Source organism: Rosa chinensis, chromosome 6, assembly GCF_002994745.2.
Source record: "Rosa chinensis cultivar Old Blush chromosome 6, RchiOBHm-V2, whole genome shotgun sequence".
Lineage (NCBI taxonomy): Eukaryota > Viridiplantae > Streptophyta > Magnoliopsida > Rosales > Rosaceae > Rosa > Rosa chinensis.
Genome location: NC_037093.1, coordinates 5,439,404 through 5,449,210, shown reverse-complemented (window position 1 = coordinate 5,449,210; position 9,807 = coordinate 5,439,404). Strand labels below are relative to the sequence as shown.

The 9,807-nt window shown below is 49.8% G+C and overlaps 1 protein-coding gene across 1 annotated transcript; it reads left to right on the top strand.

Annotated features, from left to right (window-relative positions):
* The first annotated feature begins 1,161 nt into the window (after nt 1-1,161).
* On the top strand, nt 1,162-3,933 carry LOC112170643. The gene is made up of 3 exons (XM_024307982.1): nt 1,162-1,650; nt 1,985-3,182; nt 3,422-3,933. The coding sequence occupies exons 1-3, from the start codon at nt 1,162-1,164 to the stop codon at nt 3,931-3,933; spliced, it is 2,199 nt and encodes a 732-aa protein (XP_024163750.1).
* The last annotated feature ends 5,874 nt before the right edge of the window (nt 3,934-9,807 follow it).

Sequence of the window (9,807 nt, the reverse complement as noted above, 5' to 3'; positions counted from 1 at the left end):
GGAACTCAATAGCCTTTAATCGCAGCGAGGACACCATCAAGAAGCACCATAACCACCTACTCATAATCACTATGATCATCGACCACTATCGATGCCACAGGGTCTTGGTCGATAGCGACGCATCAGTCAACGTCATGTTAGACAGTTGCTAAGAAGGCCTCAACCGAGATAGGAAGAAACTCACCCAAGACCATGAACCCCTAATCAGCTTTGCAGGAGAAATCACACAGCCCTTGGGATCCGATGATTTGCGGATCACACTGGGCGGTGGCGGCGGTAGCACTATCGCCTCCAGAATAGCACACTTCATCATTGTCGACTGCCCCTCCTCCTACAACGTCATCTTGGGATGCGACGCCATCTGGGGACTCTAGTGCTTTGTGGCAGGGCACATGCTAATGATGAAGATACCGACCCTGGGCGACATCCTCATCGTCGGAGCTGATCAAGAGCTCGCGAGACAATGCAACTCCTTGACTGTCGCGAGGGGACATGACCGACGAGAGGTACTCCTAACTTCAGACCTACCCTCTCCCTCCGACAAGCCCGATGATCCAAGGGAAGATCTCGAGATTCCAGATGACTGCGATACACGCTGCAAAAAGAAGGATGATAAGCGCAAGCTCAAGCACCCGAGACTAGATGCTTTGGAAGACCTAATATCGGTCTTCATTTCCGATACACATCCAAAAAGAAAAGTCAAGAACGGGTCCAAAACAGATCCACAGTTCCAAGCGGAGCTAATCGCCTTCCTCAAGAACCGACATGAGGTGTTTACATGGTCGTACGCCGATATGCCAGGGATATAACCAGACCTACTCACCCACAAACTCACCATCTCACCGACATTCCCCTAATTCGACATAAAAGAAGAGCGTTCACAGAAAAAAAAAAAAAATACAAAGTCATCCAGGCCGAGGTTAAGAAACTCCAAGACATCGGGTTTGTCATGGAAGTCTCCTACCGGACATGGCTCTCCAATGTTGTAATGTTAAAGAAGCCCAACGGAAAATGGTGCATGTGTGTTGATTACACCAACTTGAACAAGGCATGCCCAAATGATAATTTTCCCCTACCACGAATTGATCAGCTAGTTGACTCCACTGCAGGCCACAAGCTCCTCAGCTTTATGGGGCCTTCTCAGGCTACAACCAAATCGCCATGGAACCCTCCAATCAGGAGCCCACATCTTTCACCATCGATAAAGGTTTGTACGGTTACAAGGTAATGCCATTTGGCCTAAAGAACGCCGGGGCCACGTACAAGAGACTGGTTGACGCCATGTTCACAGATAATATTGGTAAGATCATGGAGGTATATGTGGACGACATGCTAGTCAAAAACGTCACCATTGAAGATCAGATTAAGAATCTGGGCATCGTTTTCGACATCTTACTCCAATACGGTATGCGACTCAACCTAGACAATTGCGTGTTTAGCGTACTGGGAGGTAAATTCTTGGGCTTTGTGGTCAGCAAGAGGGGCATCGAGGCCAACCCCGAGAAGGTGCAAGCAATTCTCGATATGGCACCACCAAAAACTAGGAATGAGGTCCAATCCCTCACTGGGAAGGTTGTCGCTCCCGCCCAATTCATATCGCGCTTAACTGACAAGTGTGCCCCATTCTTCAAGCTCCTCAAAACTCACCATGTGAGGTCCGCCTATCTGGGAGCGCTCCTCACCCCTTTGTTTTATTGTTATTGTTGAACTCCTTTCATTTTGGTTATGATGTAAGCCCTAAGGCGTCACAATGCACTTGCCCACTTTATTTTTTTAAAAAGCATTTTCAGACTTGTTAATTTGAGTGTTGGGTTGTTGATTCAAAGTCCTTTCTTAAAAGTTTTCTTGGTCTCCTATTTTCTAAAATTTGCATTTTCAAAAGGCCTTGTAGTATTAAGTTGGTAGGTCTACGATACGTATACCACGTATCGAGCTCCTATTGGCTACTCGGGTCCCCACACACCATACCGAGATGATCAATTAGGGACCCGAGCATGACAAGGCTTTTCAGGGCCTCCGAGACTATCTGGCGTCAGTACCCACTCTTTCCAAACCTATCCCAGGAGAGGTCCTGTACATCTACCTCACCGTATCAGTCACCGCAATCAGCGCTGCCCTGGTCAGACGAGAGGACAACAATGAACTGCCAATCTATTACACCGACAAGGGGTTTAATGATGCCGAATCCAGGTACTCCGATATCGAAAAATTCACCCTCGCACTCCTCATAGCCGCCCGGCGATTACGGCAGTATTTCCAAGCACATACCATACATGTTTTGACTAACCAGACTTTGAAACAAGTCCTCCAGAAATCGGAATCTTTAGGAAGGCTGGTAAAATGGTCCATCGAACTCGGCGAGTTTGATATTCATTACACGCCGCGTACGGCCATCAAAGGGCAAGCCGCTACCGATTTCATCGCTGAGTTCATACGCCGAGAAGATGCCGCATCCTTGGACGAGACTGTCTCGGAAAACCATACCACTCCCACGTGGACTCTTCACGTCGACAGATCCTCCAACAGTAAGCAGAGTGGTGCTGGGGTAGTCTTAACTGATCCAGAAGGGAACACATATGAGTATGCGCTACAATTCAAGTTCAAAGCCTCAAACAACGCAGCCGAGTGTGAAGCGCTGATCGTCGGCATCCAGTTGGCCAAGGAGTTAGGAGTCATGAAATTGGCAATTTTTAGTGATTCCCAACTCGTCGTCAACCAAGTCGACGACCATTTCCAAGCCAAAGAGTCACATCTATCCCACTACCAATCCCGCGCCAAGGCTTTACTCCAGCGATGTCTCGCCAACCATATAATCGCCCTGATCCCCTGGGCACAGAACAGCAAGGCAGACGCTGTCGCCAGGTTGGCAACATCGCCCCCAAACACCGATATGGGAGACTTCAAGCCGAGTATAGATAAGCCATTCTCGGAGATATTCTTGACCGAGAGCGAGCGTACACCTTCATGGATGGACCCATTTATCGATTACCTCTCTAAGGGCATCGAGCCCCAAGACAAGACTATCGCCACCAGGCTCCGTAGAAGAGCAACACTGTACACGGTTCGAGAGGTCAAACTATATAAGAAGGGCAGGTCCTTCCCCCTGCTAAAGTGCATCTCCCTCGAAGAGGGACAGCGAGTCTTACTATCGCTGCATAGTAGAGTTTGCGGCAATCACACAGGTGCGAGGAACCTGGCGTTTAAGGCACTGCGTATAGGGTACTATTAGCCTACAATCGAACAAGACGCGAAACGTATCGCTAGTGCCTGCCTTAAGTGCCACCATTTCGCCAACTCCCCTTTGCACCACCGGTACCACTTTTGATCATCATCGCCCCTTGGGCATACTGCCAATGAGGTCTGGACTTCATCGGCAAATTCCCAACAGCACCAGGATAGCTCAAATTTCCCATTGTCGCAGTGGACTACAACACCAAGTGGGTCGAAGATGAGGCTTTAGCAACGATCATAGTTGCCAAGGTCATTAACTTTCTGTGGAAGAACATATACTGCCGATTTAGAATCCCCGAGATAACCATCATCGATACCCAGTTCGATAACTATACGCTCAGGGAATTAGTTGGCCAGTACGGCACGCAGATTCGATATGCCTCCCCCGAACACCCACAGACAAATGGCCAAGTTGAGGCTGTCAATAAAATAATCAAGCAAAACTTGAAGAGGCGGCTCGACGATGCTAAGGGCTTATGGGTAGAAAAACTCCCCAAGGTGTTATGGGTGATCAAAACGACCCCAACCAAGGCCAATGGTGATTCCCCTTTCTGCTTGTCATTCAGATTCGAGGCCGTGATCCCTGTCGAGCAGGAGGTTCACAGTGAGAGGGTCGCATGCTTCGACCCACTCACCAACTTGGAAGGGTTGAACCTCGATTCCGACCTCTTGGAAGAACACCACGAGCGAGCCCATCTCTAGAACATCAACAACAAGCAGCACGTCGCTCATTACTACAACGCCAGAGTCATGCCTCGCCTCCTCTCTGCTGGGGACCGGGTGATGAAGGAGAAGATGCCAACGCCAACAGGGCTCAAAGCCACATGGGAAGGGCCGTACGAAAACATCGAGGTCGTCGGACCCGCTACCTTCTACTTGAGGGGGGCAGATGGCATCACCCTCCCACACCCGTGGAATGCTCAGCACCTCCGCTACTACCCCAAGTAGAGCTAAGAATTCAAGCTAGTCTCTGTAATGTTATCGCTTCCCCCCCCCCCCCCATGCTTGTAAGCATCAATCTTCTCCTTTCATCTTTTAGTCGAATGCATATTTTGCAGCTGCCTTCGCATAGTATTGAATGACATGATCTTACCTATGCATCGAATGCTCTCGCAATGAATACAACACTCCTACTCGCCACACCCACCCACTGAATTAAACAAATGCTAACGATTATCGCCTCTCGACCTATGATCGGTCACATTTTTCTCCCATCATTATCGCCGCAGGCCTTACGATGGCCATCGTAACATGCCACAAGCAAGGGCACGATGTATGGTAATCCCAACTTATTGCCTACGTGCTTTATAATGTCAATGCGATATCGCTCACGGCAGCTTCCGCTGATACAGCACAATGCTGTCCCTTGCAAACCCTTACGCTGCCAGTTGCGATCAAATGAACAAATGAATGAATGAATGTTATGCGATACGTAAATGAATGAATGAATGAATGAATGTTATGCGATACGCTAACAAATGAATGAATGAATGTTATGCGATGCGCAAATGAATGAATGATTAACGATATGCGATATTGCGCCACCAATAAAAGCTCCTACGCTAAAATTACATAAACGCTACGCAATACTTCACCACGAAGCAACTAAACAAGTGGTGGACAGTACATCGCCACGAGAACAGTTATCACCATGCGACACATCACGATTTATAGGGCCTCTCACATGTAAGGTAGCGACGGCTAACGCCGACGATATGCCACGCCAAACCAAATCGCTCAATGTCCAAAGTTTGCCACTCGCTATCGCCGCAAATATCGATATCATACTACATGCCCTAAAACACGGCGCCCACACTCACACTTCACCACAATGACAAGCGATGCGCAATGAAAAGCTCACAGAAATAAAGGGTGATAGCCCAATGTAAGACAATACATACACCAAAAGGAATGTTTATTATTATAGGCTTTGCGGCCAATAGTGATACATCAATTGCTACTTCGCACAAATGCGACACACAATGATAGTTACATATTCATACAAACGCGATACACATGCAACTATCCTAGCTTGTCCTCCCAAGTTCGATACAAGCTGGCTCCATTCAAGTCTGATTCTCTGGAATTTGAGGAGCTTCAGCAGAAGACTAAAGAGAATTGGTAGGCTGGTCGGGCAATGGTGGGAAAGAGTGGGGGGCAGTACTGGTTCACCACTCTCTGCTGTATCACCACCCGATCTCCATTATTGTAGCTCGCCGCACCTCCAACAATCTTGGTCCTTGGGTTTTCAGTTCCGCAGGGACACAGATTGCATAATCCCCAAATGGGTGATGAAGCTGAGTCCTTGTGAGATTAGGCTATAAAGCCCATAACCCAAGATGAGATTAAGCTATAAAGCCTAGAAATCTGGAAACACACACGGCCTAAAGGGAGGGAAAGATTTCAGAAGCAGAAGCACAATGATAAACAAGGAAAACGCCATTTTGAGAATATGATCAACCCATCTCCTTACCCCTGCCTATTTATAGGGGAGTGCCATCGCCACCAACCGTCTCCAGACGACCAATCATCGCGTCGCCCTGACGACCTGCATTAATGACAAGGCAACTAATCGCCAAAGCAATAAATATATGCAACGCACGGGGGACTATCGCCCAACAATATCTCTTCCCCATAAACTTTACGCGTCCAATACCAAGCAGACATTCCACAAAGTCAGACCACTGAGTCATTTGTCTAAACAAAATCCAAGGCATTTACAAGTAAAGGAAACACTATCGCTAACACAAAATGAAGAAATACAAAAGCTAAGTCTCGCCCTCGGCACTACGTGTCTACTCCTCTACTCGATCTCTCTCTTCCACCCCGTCTCGCTCTCTGACATTCTAACCTCGCACCTCGCCCTCGATATCCATGCGGGCTTCCCTCTTGCCAGTAGCACCCTAAACCCGATGCTTGCTCCGGTACAGCCTGCTCCCGAATCACGATCCTAGCACCTCAACCACCATTTGCACCACTGGCTTGTGATCTCGCTGCCTTCTTGGCCTACATATCCCAAACCATCTTCTCCTGATCAATCCAACAGGCAGCGATACCATCTCGAATCGAGCGCAAGGCCCCATCCGAGAAGGATTTGTTCATCTTCTCTTGAAAGTGGACTGACCAGAGATAGAGATTCACCACCTTATCTGCACCATCCCGCCTAGCCTTGGCGAGCTTGTTCTGATGTGTCTTGGCAGCAGCATGCAAGCGATTGCACTCCTCAGCAAAGTTACTCGACTAAGCCTGTTGCTCGGTTAACTCCTTCCTAAGCCTCTCCATCTTTGCCTCCCTCTCGCCTGCTTCAAGCTCAACATCCCATAAACGGTCAACTTCCCTTTGCAGATTACCAACCTGCCCCTCCAAATCCACCACGCGATCGGGATAGGGAGCCAAACTCTCCAAGGCATCAGCATGAAGCTCCAACTAGGTATCGCGTTCTCGGACTTGCCTTTCCAAGTCCTACAGACGCTCTTCAACCTCGCTAACCCGGGCCCTAACTTGATCCACCAATGTTAGGCCATCCTCCGCCCGTTGTAATTCCCAGTAAGATCCAGGTTCGCCTCACTCAGCGGGACAATAGCACCCTTGGCCTCTTGGCGACACGCCTCCTCCACTGTGAGTGATCGTTTCAACTCCATCCTTCTCATGATCCCATCATCAATTGCTCGCCTCATATCCTCGCGTTCCACCTAGCCCTGGTCTAACGCACTCTGAAGCTCACGGACCCGCTCCCTCTTAACATTCAACTCCCCCTGTAACCGGGCTATCTCCCGATCAAAGTGAGCTACCAACTCACCAGAGGCATGGTAATTCATGTTCACAGCTTGTATCGCACACCAATGTCAATATACCTACGTGAAAGTAATAAGGATCTAGCAAACCCATAACAATACATACCCTATCAACCTCTCCTGAGCCTCCTGATAGCCCAGGCGCGGATCTTCAGTATTCACACTACTGCGGTCGCGATGATAGTTCTACAGGTCAGTAACCATATGCCGAATGGCGCCATCAGTGATTCCAATCTAGCCCAAGGTGCACGCAAGACTGCCGGCAACCTTATAGCGAGAACCTCGCGAGCTCCCACTAGTAGATCTTGAGCGTGATACATTATCAACCCGAGACCTCTTGCTACCACGAGTATCGATGGTGACACCAACTGGGGGACTCCCGAGACGTAGCTGCGAGGCGGTCCTCTTCTTCGATCCAACCCCGTCCCTCCGGGTGCACGTGTCCGACACGGGGACCCTATCCCCTTCGCCATCCTAGCCACGGGCCCCTGTCTCAATAACCTGGGCACCCCAAACAACACCTTCTCCGGAGCCGGGTTGCACCTCAAGAGCCTCAACTGTCAGACCTGTCTCGCTAACGGCTTGCCTGGTCAATTCTGCCTCCCCACTGTCCACGGTAATGACCTCCCTCGAGACGGGATTGCCAATCTCATCACAAAAACTGTTTCCAGCTGTTCCAAAACTGCATCTTGCACCAAGCGAGCACGAGCACTGGTATCGCTTTGACCCTGCTCCACCTCCTCCAGTAACTCCTCGACGAAGATCTCTACCTCCACTGTTGGCTCCGAGGCCCGAGCCGCGTCACCAATATCCACCATTCCTTCCGAGACCCGGGGGGACTGTCTCGCCACTTCCCATGTCTCGGGAGACTAACGCTCACCAACATGCATTTGAAGACGCTCGCCCACTTCACCCACCTGCACTGGCGGCCCCGGGGGTTTTTGCGCTTTGCCAACCGTCTAACGCCTCATGCCCCTCGACATCGACTTCTTCCTTAGCTTGCTGGTTGAGATACTCCAGCACGGTATCAGGAAAACTTAGATACACCTCGTTAGGAAGCAGCATGCTCACCCGATGATCAATTACACATACATGCATTATGCCTTGCTGTATCTAATTCTCATAACAATCCCTCAATAATGATAGCGGCATCGACATCGGCGTACGGGGCGTTGCTCTTGCTCGGAGCCTCGTTCGGCATATCCGCTGCAAAACAAACATAAAATGTCAGCGAGGATACAACACAACATACAGCTAAATACCAAACAAAAAGAGAACCCTTCACCCTGAAACCTCCCCAACTCAAACCTCTGGTATATCTAGAGACTACACAGACGATAAAACCCCCTCGTCCCCTTGGGAAACGTACCCATCACCCTCGCCACATGCTTTTGCTCCAGCGTGGTCAAATCAGCCTCCTGCCTCACTACGATGCAAAAACACGCTATTAGTATACGCCAAAGGTAAAAACCCACCAAAAATGCAATCACGATACTCATAGATGGGTTGGAAACGGGTCGGAGCCCGATGCACCATATCCGGATTTTGCCACTGACCTCCTACCAAGCAAGGCCTCCCCCACCAGCGAGCATAAATGTTTGACGGAAAATCCTCGATGACAGCGCCGCTGCGTGCCCTAAAATTTACACATCCACTATCGCCGGCTTTGGTCGAGTACTGCATCTTGAACATGGAATTAAACCTGCTGATATTGGGACATAACAACTTGCTAAGCTTCCATAGCAGCAACACTCCCATTTTTTGCCTCAACGCATTGGGCGATAGCTGCCCTACCGATATATTCAGGCAGGACAACAGATACTGCAACTCCTCCGGTATCGGGAACATCAACCCACAGCTGAGCTAATATTTGTAAAAGCACGCCCACCCCAGCTCGGGGTGGCTAAAATTTTCACCATCCCTCAAAGGGTTCAACAAGATGTTGTCCGGAATCACCCAAGTGGTCCTCATCTAGGCGATCTGCTCCTCCGTCATACTCGGACCAGGTTGATCAATAGGTGTATCACCAAGGAGCAACCGCCCCCGTGGCGAACACAGGATCTCCAATACTTTAACATCCTCCACATCAACTACGTCAGACACCATGGGTTGCCCAACCCTACTCGGAACTCCACGGGACGAACCCTTGCCACTTCCTCAAGAAATACCCTCGCCGCCTCCTCGGCAATTCCCCGCTATACTCCCACTAGGTACTCCCCACCACCTCCTCGGGAAGTGCCCTTGCCACATCCTCAGGAACTACCCACGGTGCCCCCATGGGGAACACCTCCACTGCGACTACGAGAAGCACCAACGCCACCATGAGAGGATCCTTCCGCTCGGCGAGAGGAACCTTCTCACCTACCGCGACTGCAGTTCTCCCGCGCCATACTACGAGCAGTATAGATAACCGGTCAGTCGTTTTTTTATATCGCCTTCCACAAGACTCCCCCGCAAAATTTCAAATCTTCAAAACCTACCCGGAGCAACCACAAAAGGCTCGACTTAACCCGAAAATCAACCCCTCCAAAATTCACCAGTCTTAACGCAACCTAGAACCCGCCGGTAAATCTCACTCCCCGAATATGACCCTCCTAATACAAACTCACACACACCAACGCCCCCAGATGAACCCAGAATGGTCAAGAGACGGCGTACCTATTCACTCCTTCGATAGACAGACAGAGAGAACGACGACCATCTCACGAAAAGTTTTGAGCCCTTAGCACACCGACGGCCCCAACTTCACCCAGTTCTTGTCTCAACCTCCAACATGAACACG